The 23,543-nt window shown below is 43.6% G+C and overlaps 1 protein-coding gene across 4 annotated transcripts in view; it reads left to right on the forward strand.

The window, feature by feature from the left end:
• Positions 1 to 23,543, forward strand: part of tpgs2 (tubulin polyglutamylase complex subunit 2) — a 39,069-nt gene that overhangs the window by 5,695 nt on the left and 9,831 nt on the right. For 2 of the 4 annotated variants that reach the window (XM_078220722.1, XM_078220752.1), the window contains exons 3-5: positions 8,827 to 8,914; positions 13,902 to 14,033; positions 16,451 to 16,564. In XM_078220722.1, coding sequence (XP_078076848.1) covers positions 8,827 to 8,914; positions 13,902 to 14,033; positions 16,451 to 16,564 — 334 coding nt within the window. The remainder of the gene's footprint in view (positions 1 to 8,826; positions 8,915 to 13,901; positions 14,034 to 16,450; positions 16,565 to 23,543) is intronic. The other 2 variants (XM_078220732.1, XM_078220743.1) reach the window with 2 other exon arrangements.

The raw sequence follows: 23,543 nt of genomic DNA on the forward strand, positions 1-23,543 counted from the left end.
GGGAGCTCTGGAGGAGTACAATGAAAGTAGGAAAATACTCAAACGGGGAATTAGAAGAGCAAAAAGGGGTCACGAAATGTTCTTGGCAGACAGGATTAAGGAGAATCCCAAGGCATTTTATTCATACGTTAGGAACAAAAGGGTTGTTAGGGAAAAAATCGGACCTCTCAGGGACAATAGTGGGGACTTATGCTTGGAGCCCAAAGAGGTAGGGGAGATCCTAAATGAATACTTTGCGTCGGTATTCACAAAGGAGAGGGATGTGTTGACTGGGAGTGTCTCGGAGGGGAGTGTTGAACCGTTGGAGAAAATCTCCATTACAAAGGAGGAAGTGTTAGGTTTGTTAGAGAATATAAAGACTGACAAATCCCCAGGGCCTGATGGAATCTATCCAAGGCTGCTCAGGGAGACGAGAGGTGAAATCGTTGGGCCTCTGACGCAAATCTTTGTCTCATCACTGGACACAGGTGAGGTCCCAGAGGATTGGAGGATAGCCAATGTGGTCCCGTTATTTAAGAAGGGTAGGAAGGATAACCCGGGTAATTATAGGCCGGTGAGCTTGACGTCCGTGGTGGGGAAGTTGTTGGAGAAGATTCTTAAAGATAGGATGTATGCGCATTTAGAAAGGAATAAACTCATTAACGATAGTCAACATGGTTTTGTGAGAGGGAGGTCATGCCTCACTAACCTGGTGGTGTTTTTTGAAGAAGTGACCAAAATGGTTGACGAAGGAAGGGCCGTGGATGTTGTCTATATGGACTTTAGTAAAGCGTTTGACAAAGTCCCTCATGGTAGGCTAGTGAAAAAGGTTGGATCCCATGGGATAAAGGGGGAGGTGGCTAGATGGGTGGAGAACTGGCTTGGTCATAGAAGACAGAGGGTGGTAGTGGAAGGGTCTTTTTCCGGCTGGAGGCCTGTGACTAGTGGTGTACCGCAGGGCTCTGTATTGGGACCTCTGCTGTTTGTGATTTATATAAATGATCTGGAAGAAGGAGTAACTGGGGTGATCAGTAAGTTTGCGGACGACACAAAACTGGCAGGACTTGCAGATAGTGAGGAACATTGTCAGAGGCTACAGAAGGATATAGATAGGCTGGAAATTTGGGCAAGGAAATGGCAGATGGAGTTCAATCCTGATAAATGCGAAGTGATGCATTTTGGTGGGAATAATGTAAGGAGGAGCTACACGATAAATGGAAGAACCATAAAGGGTGTGGAGACGCAGAGGGACCTGGGTGTGCAAGTCCACAGATCTTTGAAGGTGACGTCACAGGTGGAGAAGGTGGTGAAGAAGGCATATGGCATGCTTGCCTTTATAGGACGGGGCATAGAGTATAAAAGTTGGGGTCTGATGTTGCAGATGTATAGAACGTTGGTTCGGCCGCATTTGGAATACTGCGTCCAGTTCTGGTCGCCGCACTACCAGAAGGACGTGGAGGCTTTGGAGAGAGTACAGAGGAGGTTTACCAGGATGTTGCCTGGTATGGAGGGGCTTGGTTATGAGGAGAGATTGGGGAAACTGGGGTTGTTCTCCTTGGAAAGACGGAGGATGAGGGGAGACTTAATAGAGGTGTATAAAATTATGAAAGGCATAGATAGGGTGAACGGTGGGAAGCTTTTCCCCGGGTCGGTGGTGACGTTCACGAGGGGTCATAGGTTCAAGGTGAAGGGGGGGGAGGTTTAACACAGATATCAGAAGGACATATTTCACACAGAGGGTCGTGGGGGCCTGGAATGTGTTGCCGGGCAAGGTGGTGGAGGCGGACACACTGGGAACGTTTAAGACTTATCTAGACAGCTATATGAACGGAGTGGGAATGGAGGGATACAAAAGAGTGGTCTAGTTTGGACCAGGGAGCGGCGCGGGCTAATTGTTCCTTGTTTCTCGTGGAAGTGGAAATGACTAGGGTTGGGAAGCATTTTCCAATCAGGGCCATTGTGATCTCCTGGACTCGTTTCGATCGCCTCAGGGGGTCGGAGAGGAATTTCCCAGATTTTTTTTTCCCCATATTGGCCCTGGGGTTTTTCACTCTGGGTTTTTGCCTCTCCCTGGAGATCACATGGTCTGGAATGGGGGGGTGGGGGTGAGTTAATAGGTTGTAATGAACAAAGCATCGTAGCTGTGGGGGACAGCTCGGTGGATAGGATATTGGTATGTAGATAGGCTGGAAAATTGGGCGGGGATCCTGGATTCAGGATTCAATCCTGGACCGGGGAGCGGCGCGGGCTTGGAGGGCCGAAGGGCCTGTTCCTGTGCTGTATTGTTCTTTGTTCTATACTGACTGGGACTCACTTAATGCGAAGGGCTTGGATGGGGCAGAATTTGTAAGGAGTATCCAGAAAGGTTTCTTGAAACATTATATAAATAGCCCAACTCAGGAAGGAACCTTAGACCTGGTTGTATACGTGAACTTCAGTAAAGCCTTTGACAGGGTGTCTCATGGTAGACTGGTACGAAAGGTGAAGTCACACAGGACCAGAGGAGAGCTGGCAAGATGGGTACAGAACTGGCTTGGGCTTAGAAGTCATGATGTGGAGATGCCGGCGTTGGACTGGGGTAAACACAGTAAGAGTTTTAACAACACCAGGTTAAAGTCCAACAGGTTTATTTGGTAGCAAGTGCCATTAGCTTTCGGAGCCCTGCTCCTTCATCAGATGGAGTGGAAATCTGCTCACAAACAAGGCACACGGAGACACAAAATCAAGTTACAGAATACTGATTAGAATGCGAATCTTTACAGCTAATCAAGTCTTAAAGATACAGACAATGTGAGTGGAGGGAGCATTAGGCACAGGTTAAAGAAATGTGTATTGTCTCCAGCCAGTCCTGTCTGGAGACAATACACATTTCTTTAACCTGTGCCTAATGCTCCCTCCACTTACATTGTCTGTATCTTTAAGAAATGATTACCAAATAAACCTGTTGGACTTTAACCTGGTGTTGTTAAAACTCTTATTGAGCATAGAAGACAGAGGGTAGGCGTAGAGGTGTGCTTTTCTGAATGGAAGGCTGTGACTAGCGGTCTTCCACAGGGATCAATTCTGGGACCTTTGTTCGTAGTATATGTAAATGATTTGGAGGAAAATGTAGCTGGACTTATTAGTAAGTTTGCAAATGACAGAAAAATTGATGCAGTTGCAGATAGTGAAGAGGATTGTATTAAAATGCAGCAAGGTATAGACCGGTTGGAGACTTGGGTGGAGAAATGGCAGATGGAGTTTAATCTGGACAAATGTGAGGTAATGCATTTTGGAAGGTCCAATGCGTGTAGGAATTATACCGTAAATGGTAGAACGCTTAGGAGTATTGACAGGCAGAGAGAACTGGGCATACATGTCCACTGATCATTGAAAGTAGCAAAGCAGGTGGATAAGGTAGTCAAGAAGGCATACGCCATGCTTGCCTTCATCAGTCGGGGCAATGAGTATTAAAATTGGCAGCTGTACAGAATCTTAGTTAGGCCTCATTTGGAATATTGTGTACAATTCTGGTTGCTACACTACCAGGAGAATGTGGATGCTTTGGAGATGGTACAGAAGAGGTTTACCAGGATGTTGCCTGGTCTGGTAGGTATTAACTATGAGAAAGGGTTGGATAAACTTGGTTTGTTCTCACTGCAATGATGGAGGTTGAGAGGGTGACCTGATAGAGAGCTACAAGATTGAGTGGCATGGACAGTCCGATGCTCTTTCCTAGGGTAGAAAAAGTCAAGCACTAGGGAACATAGGTTAAAGGTGGGTGGGGAAAGGTTTAGAGGACTTGAACGAGGCAAGTTTTTTTACACAGAGTGGTGAATGACTGGAATGTGCTGCCCAGGAAGGTGGTGGGAGCAGGTACGATAGCGGCATTTAAGAAGCAACTAGACAAATACATGAACAGGATGCGAGTGGAAGGATACAGACTCGAAGTGCATACAGTTTTTAGTTTAGGCAGGCATCATGATTGGCATAGGCTTGGACGGCCGAAGAGCCTGTTCCTGTGCTGTACTGTTCTTTGTTCCAGTGATGTCACCACAGGGTAAAAAGCCAAGGATAAATCTTTAGAGGGCCCCAGAGATAACGATGTGAGGAATGGTAAGGGAAGCCATTGCAGTTGTTTTCTGTTTACAGTTGGACAGATAAGAATGGAATTGGCAACATCAATCCCATCCAGTAAGATAACAGAGGAGAAGAATTATAGGAGGATGGTGCGGTCAACATTTCTTTAAAAAATCATCCATGGATGTGAGCGTTGCTGGCAAGATCAGCACTTTGAGAGGTGATGATGAGTCATCGTCTTGAATTGTGGCAGTCCTTGTGGTGTATGTACACCCAGAATATTGTTTGGAAGTGTTTGATCCATGAACAGTGAACAAATGGTCATTATAGTTCCAAACCAGAGTGGTTTGCGGCTTGGAGGGAAACTAAGGTCTTAGTATTCCATGCATCTGCTGCCCTTGCCTTCTGACATAGATGCTGTGGGTTCGGAAGATGCTGTCGAAAGTGGCTCGGCGAGTTGCTGCTGTGCATTTTGTAGATGGTACACACTCAAGCCACTGTGCACTGGTGGTCATAAAATCATGGAATGGTTACTGAAGAAGTGAATGTTTAACTCGGTTCATGGGTTGCTTTGTCCTGGATAGCGTCAAGTTTCTTGATTGTTGTTAGAGCTCTATTCATCCAGGCGAGTGGAGAGTATTCCATCACACTCCTGACTTGTGTTTTATAGGTGATGGCCAGGCTTTGGGGAGTCAGGAAGTGACCCTGATCTCCTGTCACAATCAAGGTATTTATATGACTGGACTAGTCAAGTTTCTGGTCAATGGTAACCTCCCCCACCCCAGGATGTAAGTGTGTGGGATTGTGTTAAAGGCAGCAGACAGATTGAGATGGATAATTTACTAAAAGTGATGGTCGGATGGTATGTAATTAATAACTTTGAAAGCCATTTCAATGTTGTGGAAACTTGATTAGAGGGTTTAAACATGGAGTTGCAAGAAATATGGGCACAGAGGAGGTTGATGTGTTGGGAGGTTGACAGTATATTTAGGGACTTTGAAGAGGAAAAGCAGGTTGAATTTGCTCTGGTAGTTTACAGGAGCAGGGTATGAAGCATGGGTTTTCTGAGGAGAGGTCTGATGTTGAAAGATATGAAGGGGTGTGGGACAGTACCCAAGGAAAGGGACTCCTTAATAATGTCACCTAACATGGGGAAAAGCAAAGAAGTTGGGTGCTGAGCAATACAGTAGGATTAAGGTTGAGATAGCAAGATATCAGTTTCATGGACAGGATGAGCTCAGAGAGAGCATGAGGGAAATAGGAGAGAAAGTAAATAAAGGTTCAGGCTTTAGCACAAGAATTTTGGGGATAGCTTGGCCTGGTGAAACAGAAAGAAAGTAAAGTAGCCAAAGCAGCTGAATGGATCTTAGTAACTGGGCGGCACAGTGGTTAGTCCTGCTGCCTCACAGCGTCAGAGACCCGGGTTCGATTCCCGGCTTGGCTCACTGTCTGTGTGGAGTCTGCACATTCTCCCTGTGTCTGCGTGAGTTTCCTCCAGATGCTTCAGTTTCCTCCTACAATCTGAAAGAAGTGCTGGTTATGTGCATTGACCCGAACAGGTGCCGTAGTGTGGCGACTAGGGGAATTTCACAGTAACTTAATTGCAGTGTTAATGTAAGCCTTACTTGTGACTAATAACTAATAAATAAACTTAAAACTCTTAAGAAATCCATGCGTTCCTCACACTTGATGGAGATAAATGGGGACATGGTTTTTAGAGAACAGTTTGGAGTGGATAAGATAAATTGGGGATTATCTTTGTATTGCAGGATGACCCTGGGATAGAGTTTTTTTTTCAGTAAGAAGTCTCAACACCAGGGTAAAGTCCAACAGGTTTATTTGGTAGCAAACGCCACTAGCTTTCGGAGCGCTTGCTGCCCCTTCGTCAGGTGAGTGGGAGTCCTAGTCACAAACAGGGCATATAAAGACACAAACTCAATTTACAAAATAATGATTGGAATGTGAGTCTTTACAGGTAATCAAGTCTTAAAGGTACAGACAATGTGAGTGGAGAGAGCGTTAAGCACAGGTTAAAGAGATGTGTATTGTCTCCAGACAGGACAGTTAGTGAGATTTTGCAAGTCCAGGCAAGTCGTGGGGGTTACAGATAGTGTGACATGAACCCAAGATCCCGGTTGAAGCCGTTCTCATGTGTGCGGAACTTGGCTATCAGTCTCTGCTCAGCGACTCTGCGCTGTCGTGTGTTGTGAAGGCCGCCTTGGAGAACGCTTACCCGACGATCAGAGGCCGAATGCCTGTGGCCGCTGAAGTGTTCCCCAACAGGGAGAGAACACTCTTGCCTGGTGATTGTCGAGCGGTGTTCATTCATCCGTTATCGTAGCGTCTGCATGGGAGACCATTGTCTGTACCTTTAAGACTTGATTACCTGTAAAGACTCGCATTCCAATCATTATTTTGTAAATTGATTTTGTAAATTGAGTTTGCTACCAAATAAACCTGTTGGACTTTAACCTGGTGTTGTGAGATTTCTTACTGTGTTTACCCCAGTCCAACGCCGGCATCTCCACATCATATTTTGACAGAGGTGGAGGATCCAATCATGTTTTATGTAATTCAACTAGGTCCTTCAATGAATGACTTGATCAGTTGTCCACCAAAACAATCCAAGTCCGTGGATTCAAGGGAATGAAGATGTGAGAGAGAATAATGGTTTTATTGGGGACAAGGGCATTACAGCTGGCGTTGAGTCTGTGATTGAGAAGATTGGTAGTTCTGGAAATGTTCCAAGGAATGGAGGGCCAGGCCCAGGCCTACCTGAGTTCCGCTAAGCCAAAGCGTCTACTACCAAGCGTCTACTATTAAAGCCCTGTGTTACTAAACTCTGTCAGGCATGCTATCATTCCACCATACTACGTCATGCTATATTTCTCCTCAGTTTAAAAAAAACAAAAGAGTTTTAAAAGAACATTGACTTGCAAAAGCAGTGAAGCAGGATTTTTGTCTGTTTGGTCATTCTAAGAAGTAAAAAACACAATCCAATCATTTTTTTTTGTCCTCTTTTATGTAATAAAATTCATGATCAGTCTAGAACACACTTTATCCAGCCAACTTATTTACTACTTGGCCAATTGGTTTACAGTTTTCAGGAAAATGGAAGGTATCACAAAACATAATTCTGCATAGCAATTATAGAATATAATTCAATAAAACAGACTTAGCTGGTAGTCCCGTAACCACTGGAATAGCACTACATAGGTAAAGTCGCCATAGTCCCAGATGACCATAGGCTGCTGTCCCCTTTGAGGGGGAAAGAGCTGCCTCTGGTGATTTAACCTGAAGATCATCACACTCTGGCAAGGTTGAGAATGTGGGCCTTCATAAATAACCTCAGCTGGTACAGGAATTGAACCTGTACTGTTGGCATCGCTCTGCATCATAAACCAGCCGACCGGCCAACTGAGCTACACTAACCCCCCCCCCCCCACACATAAGAAACATCCAAAAAACAGTCACTACAGGATTCCACAAGACTAATAAGACTATTGTAGTTTGTAGATTTGGGTGTGTTGTTGCATAAAGATATTTTGTGAAGATTCTTGTTGGTGACCTTCATTGTTGAATGTTGAGAAAGGAGCTGTTGGGATGGCGAGTGAGAAGTGGATCAAAGTCCAGATTGGGACATGGCAGTGGATCCCCCCCAGTCTTTGTCTGGCATACTGTCTAGTTATATAATGTCCAGAGTGCTTCTTTCTCCATTCCTTTTCCTGATCATGCTGCTGAGCATAAGGCAATGAAAGAACTGCCCCCACACAAGGGTCATCTAGTCGTCTTTTTTGATTTTGATCAGCCACGGTCTCATTAAAATGATGGAACAGGCTCAATAGGCTGAATGGCCTACTCGTATTCCGATGTTCCTAAAAAACGAACAAAAAATGCTTTTCGGGAACCCAGCACAGAGCACCCACCTACTCTCTCTAAGGAGAAATAACTGAAAAGCATCTAATCTTCAATTTGTGAAGGCACCCTTTAATTAGCACAGATTCAGATCCCATCTTGCAGCTCCATACCTCAGGGGAGGCGATGGCCTAGTGTATAATCACTAGATTATTAATCCAGAAACTCAGCTAACGTTCTGGGGACCCAGGTTCAAATCCCGCCATGGCGGAACTTGAATTCAATAAAAAATATCTGGAGTTAAGAATTTGCTGATGACCATGAAATCATTGTCGATTGTCGCAAAAACCCATCTGGTTCACTAATGTCCTTTAGTGGCCTGGCCTACATGTGACTCCAGAGCCACAGCAATGTGGTTGACTCTCAACTGCCCTCGGGCAACTAGAATGGGCAATAAATGCTGGCCAGCCAGTGACGCCCATGTCCCACGAATGAATAAAAAAAGCTCTACACCTGATCTTTAGTGAGTGATGTACAGATTAGTGGGTTGGACTTTAATCAACAGAATTTTCAATCCTGGCATTGCATCAATTGGTTTGAGCTGTGTGATGTTAGGATAGCACTGATTCATCTATTGTAGTGTATATAGGGGACGCATCTACACGTGCCCTTCTTCTGTCTTTAGATGATGCAGGAAGCAGCTGGCTGCACTTTCACATGCGCTAAGTGATACAATGGTTCCATGGCTACAATAGTTCCGATGTTATGTGAACCAAATTTGTGCCCTGTATCCCTCCAACTTATCATGTACAGCAATAAAATGCTTTACGAGTGGCATTTCGTCTATCTCTGCTGGAGGTCCAATATAGTTTATAAGTACTTCAGATGAAAACCTTGGTTTAGACCTGAAATATTCAGCTGTTTTGCTTGCAGAAGAATTGCTGCTTGCTTCCAGAGGATCTGAGGAATTTTTACCAAATGACTGATGGCTTTTTGATGACCTGGAGTATAAAGTTTGATGGTAAGACAGTTGATCTTCTGTTGTGTATCTATAAAGTCAAATTATTTTCAGTTTGTATGAGTCAGTTTCCCATGACATTGCATGTGTAGTACTGTAACGTGAGTTATTGAGAAAAAACGGAGTTAGAAGATGGGATTATTGTACCTGGGCACACAAATAATTACATTCTCTTTTTAATGTCATGTTACTATCCTTATTGTTGTATACCTATTGATTCTTGTGGCCACATTTACAATGGAAATTGCACATGTAAACTTGTCATATTGTAATTACATTCTTTTGCCAGTGGTAACATTACAGCATTTCCATTAGCAGGAGATTGTAATTATAATATAACAAGTTTATAAAGACAGTTTCTCATATAAATCAGAGTGTAGGAGTTTATAATGGAAGAGATTGACAGCATTATAGCTGTATGGTTTAAATATAGATATAGATCTGAAGATGTGCATATGCTGTATTCTGTAGGCTCTTGAAAACAAATTTATAAGCTCTTAAAGAAAACTGATGAATAGAATTTGCCCATGGGGCAGAATTTTACACTGCACATGCCTGACCAGGAAGTTCATGAAATCAGGCGGCACGCATCCCAATGTCATTGTGCAATATTTTGGTCAGCAAGCGCAAACTTGGATCAGTCCCGTGCCTGCTGACTTGAGAGCATTAAATCTCCAATTGACCATGCAAATTTTAGGTTGGCACACAGGCAGGCAGCCAATCCATTTCTGAACTTGTCTCATCCAAGGATGGGATAAGAGAAGGCTGGAGCAAAGGCAGGCTGAGTTGTTAGGAGTTTTTGGGAGCTCGGTAATGGTTTGGTTTTGAACATTGTGAGCATTTTCACTGCATTCGTTTGAGATATTTGCATCTAGTCTGGAGCCTACAGGGCATTGAAATCTCTTGACATTTGAGATTTGTGTCCCTCTAGCACCTTTCGAGCACAGGTCATTTACATCTGTGCAGAAGGGTATAGTCTACTCAGCAGAGAGCGCCTCCTCTGAGGAGAAGGGCAGGGGACATAGAAAGGAGTCAGGTGGTCACAGGCATCACTTTAGAGCAGAGGTGAAGCAACAGGGTGTTCAGGGCCAGCAGGGAGATGGATGAGGACACCCCACAGAAGATCCCAATACCCAGCTGGCAGGGTGTTCAGGCAGCCATCCATCTATTGTGACATGACAGAGGTCCAGTACCGCAGGAAGCTCTGGTTTTCAAGGGAATCCGTCACAACCGTTCAGCAGATGATAGGGCTGGAGATGGACACCTGTTCTATGGGTGGACACCGAATGCCGTGACTCTCAAGGTCATCATCACGCTTAACCTTTATGCATTCGGATCTTTCCACGGCTCTGTGGGTGATCTTTTGTGAAGTTTCCCAGTGAGCTGCACAAAGCTGCGTCAAGCTGGTGACTTAATTAGGCAGGTGAGAGCATTCATACATTTCAGGATGGCTCAAGTCAGCCAGGATGAACAAGCCAGAGGCTTTGCAGCAATTGCAGGGTTCCCTACATCCAAGGTGCCACTAATTGCACCCGTGTTGCCGCCAGCCAGCCAGCCAGCCAGCCAGCCAGCCAGGGACCATTGTCAAGAGGAAGGGATTTCATTCCATGAATGTTCAGATAGTTTGTGACCATATGCAGCAAAACCTGGACAACATTCAGGCTTCAGGTGCAAAGTGGCAAGCAACACTTGTGCTACACAAGTACCAGGCAATGATCATTCTCAGCAAGAGAGAATCCTACCATCTCCCATTGATGTTCAGTGGCATTACTATTGCTAAATCCCCCACTATCAACATCCTGGCAGGTCATAATTGACCAGAAACTGAACTGAACGACCATATAAGTATTGTGGCTACAAGAGCAGGTCAGAGGCTAGGAATATTGTGGAGAATAGTTCCCCTCCTGACTCCCAAAGCCTGCCCTCTCCCCACCCCCACCCCAAGGCATAATCAGGAGTGTGATGGAATACTCCCAACTTGCCTGGATGAGTTTAGCTTAACAGAGCCCAAGAAGCTTCACACCATCCAATACAATGCAGCCTACTTGATTAGCACCCCATGCACAACCTGCAACATTTACTCGCTCCACCACCAACGGACAGTGGCAGCAGTGCGTACAATTGATAAACTGCACTGCAGCTACTCACTAAGGTTTTTTCAACTGCTCCTCTCAAACCCATGGCCACTACTACCTAGAAGGTCAAGGCAACAGATGTCTGGGAACACCAACACCTGCAAGTTCCCCTCTAAGCCACATATCATCCTTACTTCCTTCCTAACAGCACTGTGGGTGTACTTGCACCACATGGACTGCAGCAGTTCAAAAAGGCAACTCTGCCACATTCTCAAACGATGCCCATGTCTCATGAAATACTTTTTAAAAGTGCAGTTTCACAAATCCCCTGTGCAGTAATAGCAAAACCTGCGTACCTTGCATTAAAGACTAACACTCCATTTGCCATCCTAACAGCTTGCTGTACCTTTATACTAACTGTTTATCATTCATACATAAGGACACCCAGATCCCTCTGTACCATGACACTCTGCAATCTCCATTTTTCTCTAGATGCTGTTGTCTGTTGTTAAATCATTTGAATACCAGAAGATTCTGGTCTTGATTTTGCAGGTATTTGTTTTTCTTGACCAAGGCAAAAACTTCAGTACATGGGTTACTGGAAAAATTAGTTCTCTTTATAGCTGAGCTTTAAGGTTTCATCTGCCTGTCGAGATAGATTTTAAATGTTCTTGGCTAATTATTTTTCCCAGTGACCTGATTGGAATTCATTCTTCACCATCATCACTGATGTAAGATTCCTATTTATTGACTACAAATCTCCAAACTCCGTGGCCTAGGTCTCAGCTCCTCCCTCTACGATTAGATCCTAGACTTCCTAACTCACAGGCCGCAATCGGTAAGGATGGGTAATAGCACCTCCTCCACGATTATCCTCAACACTGTTGCCCCACAAGTCTCAATCCTCAGCTCCTTACTGTACTCCTTGTACAATTATGACTGTGTGGCCAATTTCTGTTCCAACTCCATTTTCAAGTTTGCTGATGACACCACTGTAGTGGGTCAGATCTCAAACAATGACCAGATGGAATACAGGAAAGAAATAGAGAATCTGGTAAAATTATGCAACGACAACAATCTCTCCCTCAATGTCTGTAAAATGAAGGAGATAATCATCGACTTCAAGAAGCATGGAGGAGAACATGTCCCTATCTATATCAACGGTGATGAAATGAAAATGGTTGAGAGCTTCAAGTTTCTAGGTGTCCAGATCACCAACAACCTGTCCTGGTCCCTCCATGCTTACGCCATAGTTAAGAGAGCCCACCAATGCCTCTACTTCCTCAGGAGGTTAAGGAAATTTGGCATGCCCGCTATGACTGTCACCAATTTTTACAGATGCACCATAGAAAGCATCCATTCCAGATATTATCACAGCTTGATATGGTTCCTGTTCTGACCAAGACTGCAAGAAACTACAAGGGTTGCGAATGTAGCCCAGTCCATCACGCAAACCAGCCTCCCATCCATAGACCCTGTCTACACTTCCTGCTGCCTCAGAAAAGCAGCCAGCATAACCAAGGACCACACGCACCCTAGACATACTCTCTTCCACCTTCTCCCATTGGGAAAAAGATACAAAAGCCTTAGGTCACGTACCAACCGACTCAAAAACAGTATCTTCCCTGCTGCCACCAGACTTTTGAATGGACCTACCTTGAATTAAGTTGATCTTTCTCTACAGCTATGACTGTAACACTATATTCTGCACCTTCTCCTTTCCTTCTCCCCATGTACTCTAAGAGCAATATATTTTGTCTGTATAGTGTGCAAGGAACTTTCACTGTATCCTAATACATGTGACAATAAATCAAATCATCAAAACAGATCCATTCACGTCATTGCTATTAGTTAATTCTAAATGGTGGAAAACAGGCTACTGAGTGTGTCTACAAAATCACTATGACTACATTTTAAAGTTAATTTATGGCTGTGAAATGCTTTGGGATGTTCTGATGTGAAAAGCTACATATAAACCTCTATAATAAGCGTAGAAACAGTAGATACATTTTACTGCAGATACTGCATAGTGTCATAGACGTTTACAACATGGAAACAGGCCCTTCGGCCCAACATGTCCATGCCACCCTTTTTTTTTACCACAAGGCATGGTTAAGATTTTTATATAAGTAAGAGGGAGAAAAATACCATTTGTGGTCTTGACGTTTGATTTTCTTAGAGACCTCATGGTTGTCCAATTTTGTTTAAGAGCAATTTATTATCCTTTCTGAACAACGGTTAAACTGACTTTTACATATCTATAGCATATCACAATCTTAATTGTAAGTCCAAAAAGATGGCTGTTGTACAACATCAGTTAGTATTTTGCTTGATGAAGGACGCAATGTAGGAAATAAACAGCAGCCTTAGTTAATCAGCAAAACCTAAGATTGAATCACAATTTTCTAACATTTTGTCTGTAAAGAATAATTATTAAAAGGATGCAATTGTCTCATCTCTCTGAGGAGTACAAGTAATAAGATCATAAAGCTGGTGCAGTACAGTGTCTGAAATCCACTGTCCAAAAACTGGAGTTATCCAAAAATCAGACATTTTTAGAATGTGCTATGCATCAATTTTAATTGAGTAAACTAGAAGAATTAACTTGCCTGAATAATTCGGCTAGGTGCTGCATTGGTGATGTGTGGCACCTGACCAGTTATCCTCTCTACCGCTTGCACATCAGCCTATTCCCGTGCTCTGAGCGGTCCTTGACTCCAGCCAATCTGGTTTGACCCAAACCACCCATGGTTCAAACCGTCTGTCTCAAAGTCTGGCACAGCCTCAGTCCCAAAGTTGCCAATTTTGAGACGCTATACCGATACTGTTATAGGGTACAAAGATATATTACACCATGTAATTTATGACCAAAATTACTTTTTTTTTCTGACAGTATAATAGTGTTTCTCTCTTAGGCAATAACATGCAGTTGGGAACAATGATAATCAACAGCATTTCAACGCTTTGTCGACTGGGCACATCTTCCATTTACAACCTGCCTAATGCACCAACTCTGGATGACCTAGAAAATGATACAGATGATGAAGGTACAATTTTGAAAAGTAGTTGCGCAATAAATCAAATGGTGTTTGTTTGAAATTTGAATCTCGAGGTTTAAATAGCTGCAGTAGAGAACACTAAAATCTGTTTAGAAACCATTTTGATCCAAAACTAACGAGCCAGTAATATGTTTCCCATGATCTCATGGCTCTAGAGCAGCTCTCAAGCCAGTCTAAAGTCACAAATAAATAAAATAGAATGAAACACACGATCCTGCTCCTATGCCCACATTTCTGTCCTTGGCCTGCTGCAATGTCATGATGTGGAGATGCCGGCGTTGGACTGGGGTAAACACAGTAAGAAGTTTAACAACACCAGGTTAAAGTCCAACAGGTTTATTTGGTAGCAAAAGCCACAGATGTGTGGCTTTTGCTACCAAACGTCTTACTGCTGCAGTGTTCCAGTGAAGCTCAACGCAAACTGGAGGAACAGCATCTCATGTTCCGACGAGGCACTTTACAGCTTTCTGGTCTCAACATCGAATTCAACAACTTCAGATGATTTGCTCTATCCCAGCGCGGCCCCCTTTGTTTTCACTCTGTTTTATTTAATTTTTTACTGTTCTCTACCTTTTTATTTCTTTATGGCCTTTCTTCATTTTTCTTTCCCCCCTTCCCCCCCCCTTTTCTTTTCCCCTACTTCATCCCCCTTCCCTTATCTTTTCTCCCCCGCTTCCCCTTTTCTACATTCTACCTCTGTCCCATTCCACCCCCCCCCCCCCCCCCCCCCAACATCTCAATCTGTCATAGCTTACAGCTTCTCTGCTGTTTGGCCATTCACACCCTTTACTCTCTCTGTGGACAGCTATTAGCAGTCTTTTCCCCTGGTTTCTATGGCTATGAATCATCTTTCATTCCCTCCCCCTGCAGTATAAACATCTTCCACTTTCTATGCCTTTTAGCTTTGACAAAGGGTCGTCTGGACTCGAAACGTCAGCTCTTTTCTCTCCTTACAGATGCTGCCAGACCTGCTGAGATTTTCCAGTGTTTTCTTTTTGTAACATCTTCAGAAATGGTCAGAAACATAAATCCATGGGCTGTTAACATAACATTTAACATAAAAATGAAAAGTGAGGAAGAATGAACAATGGCAGATTTGATAGTCGTTATCAGTTACAGGATGCAACTCCATACACACCCTCCCTAGTTGTTGGTAATGCCATTATGTGAGAAAGTGATAAATAAGAGGAAACCTCAAGAACTACGGCCAGAATTTTCCAGCAGTTCTTGCTGGCAGGATCTTCCGGTCCCGCCAACAGCAAGCACCTGCCGTGGGTTTCCCAATGGCGGGGGGTGCATCAATAAATGGGAAACCCCTTTGGCGGCAGCAGGACCAGAAGATCCCGCTGCCAGTCATTGGCAAGTCGCTCCGCAGCGGCGAAACACAATGTGGAAAATCCCACCCTATATCTTTCAGGGGGAACAGTTTAATTAGATCAATGTTCAGTCTTTTTCATAGTGGTCAACAATGATTTAGGATATGGGATAGTGTGGCCTTGTCCCATCATTGTCAGTTCCTTGTCCTCAGAAGTTTTGGAAATTTAAAACTAAAGCTACAAACTCTACAGCTGGCAAATGTGCCATTAGTGGAGTATTTCTCTTGCAGGTGACTCTTGACTGTGATTTCTTTCCCTCTGGGAATCTCTGAGCAATCAAAATGAATAAACCAATTTATTTCAAATAGGCTAATGCCTTGATTTAAATTGGTAGACAGCAGAATGTTACGCAAAATATATTAGACTTTATTTTCTAATATTGCCAACAGTAATTTTACACCATTGTGATAAATCAGACCGGTTTTGTTATAATTCAGTTTCTTGCAGGCTATTCTACAAGAGGTACATGGAAGATAGTAGTCAGTAGAAACCAGTTATAAGAATAGGTCCGAAGTGAGGAAAAAAACCTGGAGATTATTTGACCAAGCGGTGATATTGGCTGATTGACAATTTGTTCAAGGTCACTTTGTGAGAAATTAGATCAGAGCTTTCTTTCTGGCTCCTTTCATAAGGGTGACACAGTGGTGACCACTGCAGCCTCACAGCGCCAGGGACCAGGTTCGATTCCCCGGCTCAGGTCATTGTCTGTGCAGAGTCTGCACTTTTTGCCCATTTCTGTGTAGGTTTCCTCCAGGTGCTTCGGTTTCCTCCCGCAGTCCGAAAGACGTGCTGGTTAGCTGATTTGGCCATGCTAAATTCTCCCTCAGTGTGCCCAAACAGGTGCCGGATTGTGGCGATAGGGGATTTGCACAGTAACTTCGTTACAGTGTTAATGTAAGCCTATTTGTGACTAAAATAAACTTTAATGAAACTGTAATTACAATTAATAGGCATTGGTTATGTGAACCACAGTACCAAGAAGATGAAATGTGGTATTTGATGGACTTAATTATTAGCCTTTTTTTTAAGGTAAAGAAGAACCTTTGGAGAAGCCCCATTTTAATTCACAGTGTCGAATATTTGAGCTGGACTGTTGCAATGGGAATGGGAAAGTCTGTCTGGTTTACAAAAACGTCCAATCAGGTATTTTTTTAAATCTTAATCTTAAGGATGGTGTTGTAAACAAATATGGCTGCTGCTAAACGATCCTTGCATTAGCAATTAAACACTTAAATGGGAGACTAGGATCCATCAGTAATCCCGCGTTAGTCTCTGAATAAATTACTCAGCATTAGGGCTCTCTTCTGGATTTTGTTCTTGAATTTGAAGTAGATGCAATAATGGTGATATTAAAATCAGTGTCCTTCCCTTCCGTCTGCCATCAGTATCCGCTGTAATGCAGTACCTGGGTCTGAAGGTTGTAGGTTCAAGTCCCACTCCAGAGACTGGAGCACAAAATCTAGACTGACAATGAAGTGTAATACTGACGGAGTTCTGCATTATTTGATGTGCTATCTTTGAAATAATATGGTAAACCAAGGTCCCATTTACCCCTCAAGTGGGCATAACAATCCCATGGCACTATTTCAAAGAAGACCAGGTGTGCTCTCCCCAGTGTCCTAGCCAACATTTATCTCTCAATCAACATCACATCTGGTCATTTTCACATTGCTGGCTGTACGATCATGCAAAGCTAATTTTTCCCATATTTGATTTGGTTTATTATTGTCACGTGTATTAACATACAGTGAAAAGTATTGTTTCTTGTGCGCTATATAGACAAAGCATAGCGTTCATAGAGAAGGAAATGAGAGAGCGCAGAACATAGTGTTACAGTCATAGCTAGGGTGTAGAGAAAGATCAAGTTAATGCAGGGTGGGTCCATTCAAAAGTCTGACAGCAGCAGGGGAGAAGCTGTTGTGTCGGTTGGTACATGACCTCAGACTTGTGCATCTTTTTCCCAACGGAAGAAGGTGGAAGAGAGAATATCCGGGGTGCATGGGGTCCTTAATTCTGCTGGCTGCTTTGTCGAGGCAGCGGGAAGAGTAAACAGTCAATGGATGGGAGGCTGGTTTGCGTGATGGATTGGGCTACATTCACGACCTTTTGTAGTTTCTTGCGGTCTTGAGCAGAGCAGGAGCCATACCAGGCTGTGATACAACCAGAAAGAATGCTTTCTATGGTGCATCTGTAAAAGTTGTAAAAATTATAACTGACTATACTTCAAAACTACATTGGCTGCAAACTGCTTTGTCATGGCCTGCGATCGTGAATGACACTGTATATTTGCAAGTTTTCTTGTTTTTAGTAAGACCATGGGAATGGTCAGTTTGGAGCTCAATGGAAATATTGGGCCCGATTTTACCATCAAGTTGCGTGTGTTTTTGGGCGCAAAAACTTGGTAAAGCTGGGCGTGAGGCAAGTAGCGCGATCCACGCCCATCTCCGTGCCGATTCCCCCTTTTACCAAGGTCCGAAAATGGCCGTGATTGGGACCATGCCCAAAACCGGTGCGACGGCCATTTAAATGCATTTTCATGCATTTAAATAGACTTAATGGGCTGCACGCCCAACCTGATCCGAACTTCCCCCTTTACCATTCATTCACCCGTCCAGAATCGGCGGCGAAACAGACATGCTCCACAAAAGTTAGATTTGGGCGCTCCAGTTAGTGAGGAGGTAAATGTCGAGCATCCGACAGCTCTCTGCTTGAGATCGGTGGGGAGGTCTGCTGCCACTCTGCTTGAGATCAGTGTGGGGGGGTCCGCTGCCACTCTGCAGTGACGGGGGCAGGGACCCACAATCGGTCTGTGTGGCAGAGGGAGTGGGGAATAAGGAGGTCAGTAATGTTGGGGGGTGGGGCAGGCATTACCCGGCCCGGGAGTGATGTGGCAGGGGAGCCGCATTTTATCTTTTTTTTGTGCATGCGCAGTTGGAGGCGCCGATTGGAGCTGTAAGGTTTTGGGTGTGTTAAGTCCCGCCCACAGGCTCCTGCAGCATGATTTGGAATCGTTGATATTTTTCAGGCAGAGTGCGTATGGGGGTGCCTGAGAACAGGTCTAAAAGTTGGATCTGAAACACTCCCAGTTTCAAGTCCACCCAGCACTTAGAATCTAAATAGTAAAATAGGGCCCATTGTCAATTTCCCCGGTGCAGAAGATCCTAATTTATCCTCAATGGGATTGACTGGACCAGTGAACACTTTACTGCATGTTGTCTCCTATAAGCATAGCTGTTTAACATATGAACTGTTTAAATATGTGCATTTGAAGTATTGTTTGAGCTGGTGATAGGTTAATTAATTGATTGTTCATGAAGGCCCTGACTTCTCAACCTTGCCCATCGCCTGAGGTGTGGTGACCCTCAGGTTAAATCACCACCAGTCAGCTCTCTCCCTCAAAGGGGAAAGCAGCCTATGGTCATCTGGGACTCTGGCGACTTTACCTTAATTGATTAAACAAGTGATGTGATTAACTGTTCTCATAGAGATCATAGAAACCCTACAGTACAGAAAGAGGCCATTCGGCCCATCGAGTCTGCACCGACCACAATCCCACCCAGGCCCTACTCCCACATCCCTACATATTTACCCAACTAATCCCTCTAACCTATGCATCTCAGGACACTAAGGGGCAATTTTAGCATGGCCAATCAACCTAACCCGCACATCTTTGGACTGTGGGAGGAAACCGGAGCACCCGAAGGAAACCCACGCAGACACGAGGAGAATGTGCAAACTCCACACAGACAGTGACTCAAGCTGGGAATCGAACCCAGGTCCCTGGAGCTGTGAAGCAGCAATGCTAACCACTGTGCTACCGTGCCTGTGGCTACTTTTTCTTGTTGTTGGATTATAGCATCGATTAAAATGATATAATCATAATATCACAAGTGACTAATTTGTTTTAAGCAATAGTACTTGAAAGAGTGCTGATTTCAAATTTAGATGGGGACAACCTGGAGGTGCGGTTGGCTTAAAATTATGCTTGCGGAATTGAAACATTATTTTGGTTAAACAAGGGTGTGTTTGTTTAATCCAGTGTGGAACACCTTGGATGACCATGCATGCAGGATATATTTTCAACGGCTGGTGTTCAAACTCAACGTTTCTGAGCTTGAGGAGCAACGGTTGTGCTCAGTTACATATGCAATGGAGAAGGGTTCCTGGAAAGCATTTCCGAGGGGTAGTCACCCCAAAGTCCAAGATAGTAAGGAAGGGATGATGAAGAGGAGGAGGTGACAGTGAAAGATAGTTGGTCAAACCAACAGACTGGTTTGAGTTCCATGCACATTAATGCACAAAGTATTGGGGTGAGTTAGTTTAGTGAATTACAGACACAAATTAATATGAGGGTGGGAGCAGGAGTGGAGAGATACCAGTTAGTTGAAAGGAGACTGAAGAAAATACAGACTATGTAGAGGAAAATGCAGGGTCACAATGAGTAACTTTAATTGCTCTGACGATGAACTAAGATAATAGTAATGTAAATGGCAAAGAAGGGAAATGGCTGTCCAGGATCATTTACTAGATCGGTATCTTTTGATCGAAAAAAAGGGCAATGCTGGATCTAGTCCTAACAATAAGGATAGGAAGCTTGTGAGAAGCATCCGTCATAGTCAAAGGTACAAGCACTTGACAAAAAAAAAAACAATTTCAGTGAGATAGGTAGAAAACATGACCAGGTAAATTGCAAAGACAAATTGACAGATAAGATATTGCACAGCGAATGGAAAATGTTCAAACAGGAGATGGTGTACAAACCAGATAAATCACAAGAATAAAAGATGATGCAGCCAAGGCTGAAAATACTTGGATAAATAGAAAAATGAGTTGAAGTAAGATCTTGAGGTAAATGAATGATCTCGAGGTAATCTTAAAGATGTGCAGATTTGGGGGATTGGCCATTGCCCCTTAGTGTCAGGGGGACTTGCAGGGCAAATACATGGGGTTACGAGGGTAGGGCCTGGTTGGGATTGTTGATGGTGCAGGTTCAATGGGCTGAATGGCTCCTTCTGCACTGTAGAGATTCTATGATAGAGGTAATCTTGTGGATGTTGTGCACTGCTGAAAAGTCCTTTTTATCAATACTTTCTGTGGAGTTTATGTTAAAATTTCTACATTTGCTAAAGCATTAAAGTGATGCAAGAGGAGTTCCAATGTTCACGATCTGATGTAACTCTTGGTAAATCAATCTTTTTTATTTCCCTTCAGAGTACACGTGCATCTTTTTAGCATGCACAATCCCACTTGCCCAATTCGCACCTGTTCCCATTCAAGCGCTATTAATAATACACACTTCAGCAACAGTTTTAGATTTTTCTGCTCATTCCCATCTAGACCACCGTCAATTTTATTTTGAATGTACTGTCTTTTTAGCACCACCATGAAGTCTGCAACTGTTCTCCGTTTAAGTAACACTCTGCTTTTTTATTCTTCCTGCCAGTGAACAATTTCACATTTTCCCACATTATGCTCCATCTGCCAGATTTTTGCCCACTCACTCAACCTATCTATATCCATCCACAACCTCCTTATGTCAGCTTCACAACATACTTCCCTACCTACCTTTCTGTCATCTGCAGATTTAAACATTATGAGTGAAAATTTTTGAGTTGTGCCGTTTCTTTCACATTTTTAATACTGTAGATTTGAGTTTAATGAGATGATGTACACTTAAGGTGCACCTCTTCTGTTTGAAAAAACAACTCAATGATTGACAAGGGAAGGGCTGTGGATGTTGTCTTCATGGACTTTAGTAAAGCATTTGACAAGGTCCCTCTTGGCATGCTGGTGCAAAAGGTTAACTAACTAGATGGATTCAAAACTGGTTTGGCCAGAAGACAAGAGGGTAGTGGTGGAAGGGTATTTTTCTGAATGGAGGTCTGTAACTAGTGGTGTCCCACAGAGATCCATGCTGGGACCTCTGCTGTTTGTAATATATATATAAATGACTTGGAAAAAAACGTAGCTGATCTGATTAGCAAGTTTGCAGATGATACTAAGATTGGTGGAGTTGCGGATAGTGATGAAGATTGTCAGAGAATACAGCAGGCTATAGATAGGCTGGAAAATTGGGCAGGGAAATGGCAGATGGCATTTAATCCGGACAAATGCAAGATGATGCATTTTGGTAGATCCAATGCTATATTTGAGAGCTTTAAAATAAATGGCAGAACCGCCAGGAGCATAACACACAGAGATCTGGGAGTATAGGTCCACAGAATCATTAAAAGTGGCAGCACAGTTGGAAAAGGTGGTGAAGAAAGCATATGGCGTGCTTTCGGACGGGGCATTGAGTATAAAAGTTGGCAAATTATGTTACAGTTGTACAAAAAGTTGGTTAGGCCACATTTGGAATACTGTGTCCAATTCTGACCACCACATTACCAGAAGGACGTGGAGGCTTTGGCGAGAGTACAGAAAAGGTTTACCAGGGTGTTACCTGGTATGGAGGGTATTAGCTATGAGGAGAGATTGAAGAAACAAATTGTTCTCCCTGGAAAGACGGAGGCTGAGGAGGCGACCTGATAGAAGTTTATAAAATGATGAGAGTGAATGATACAGTGAACAATTGAAAGCTTTTTCCCAGGGCAGAAATGACAATTACAAGGGGACACAAGTTCAAGGTAAGGGGGGAAGGTTCAGTGGAGATGTGCGGGGGAAGTTTTTTACAGAGGGTGGTGGAAGCCTGGAATGTACTGCCAAGTGAGGTGGTTGAGGCAGTTACATTAGTCACATTTAAGACTTATCTTGATAGATATATGAACAAACTGGGAATAGAGGGATATTCCCCCGTGAACGGCGCAGACTTGGAGTGCCGAAGGGCTGTTCCTGTGCTGAACTGTTCTTTGTTCAACTGAAGCTTATGTAGACATGGAGCACAGTATACGGAACAAGGTAAATGAGTTTATTGTGCACATTGAAATTGGCCGGTACGATGTTGTGGGCATCACAGAGACGTGGCTGCAAGGGGATCGGGGCTGGGATCTAAATATCCAAGAATATGTGTCCTACCAAAATGACAGGCAGATGGCCAAAGGGGGCGGGGTTGCATTGTTAGTAAGGAATGAAGTTAAATCAATAGCAAGAAGCGATATAGGATCAGAAGGCAAGGAATCTCTGTGGATAGAGTTGAGGAATCGCAAAGATAAAAAGACCCTGATGGGAGTTATGTACAGGCCCCTAGCAGTAGTCGGGATGTGGGGCAGCAAATAAATCAGGAGATAGAAAAGGCATATAAAAAAGGCAATATTACAATAATCATGGGGGATTTCAATATGCAGGTGGACTGGGAAAATCAGGTAGGTAGTGGATCCCAAGAAAAGGAATTTGTGGAATATCTAAGAGATGGTTTTTTTTGGAGCAGCTTGTGACAGAGCCTACTAGGGAACAGGTAATTCTGGATTTGGTGATGTGTAAGAGACTTGATTAGGGAACTTAAGGTGAAGGAACCCTTAGGGAGCAGTGACCACAATATGATAGAATTTACCCTGCAGTTTGAGGGGGAGAAGCTGGAATCAGATGTAGTGGTATTACAATTAAATAAAGGTAACTACAAAGACATGAGGGAAGAGCTGGCCAAGTTGATTAGAAAGGGAACAGCATTGGCAGGAGTTTTTGGGGGTTATTCAGGAGGCACAACAGAAATTCATCTCAAGGCGGAGGAAACCTGCTAAGGGGAGGACGAGGCATCCATGGCTGACGAGAGAAGTCAAGGACAGCATAAAAGCAAAAGAAAAAGCATACAAAGTGGCAAAGATTAGTGGGAAACCAGAGGATTTGGAAGCCTTTAAAAGCGACAGAGGACGACGAAAAAAGCAATAAGGGGGAGAAGATTAAATATGAGTGTAAGCTAGCTAGTAATATAAAAGAAGATGGGAAGAGTTTTTTTCATTATATACAAGGTAAGAGAGAGGCAAAAACAGACATTGGACCACTGGAAAATGAGGCTGGAGAAGTAATAATAGGAAACGAAGAAATGGCAGAGGAACTGGATAGTTACTTTGCATCAGTCTTCACAGTGGAAGACACCAGTGGGATGCCGGAGCTCCAGGAGAGTCAGGGGCCACAAGTTAGTGTAGTGGCCTTCACTAAGGAGAAGGTTCTGGGGAAACTGAAAGGT

This window comes from Mustelus asterias, chromosome 1 (assembly GCF_964213995.1).
Source record: "Mustelus asterias chromosome 1, sMusAst1.hap1.1, whole genome shotgun sequence".
Lineage (NCBI taxonomy): Eukaryota > Metazoa > Chordata > Chondrichthyes > Carcharhiniformes > Triakidae > Mustelus > Mustelus asterias.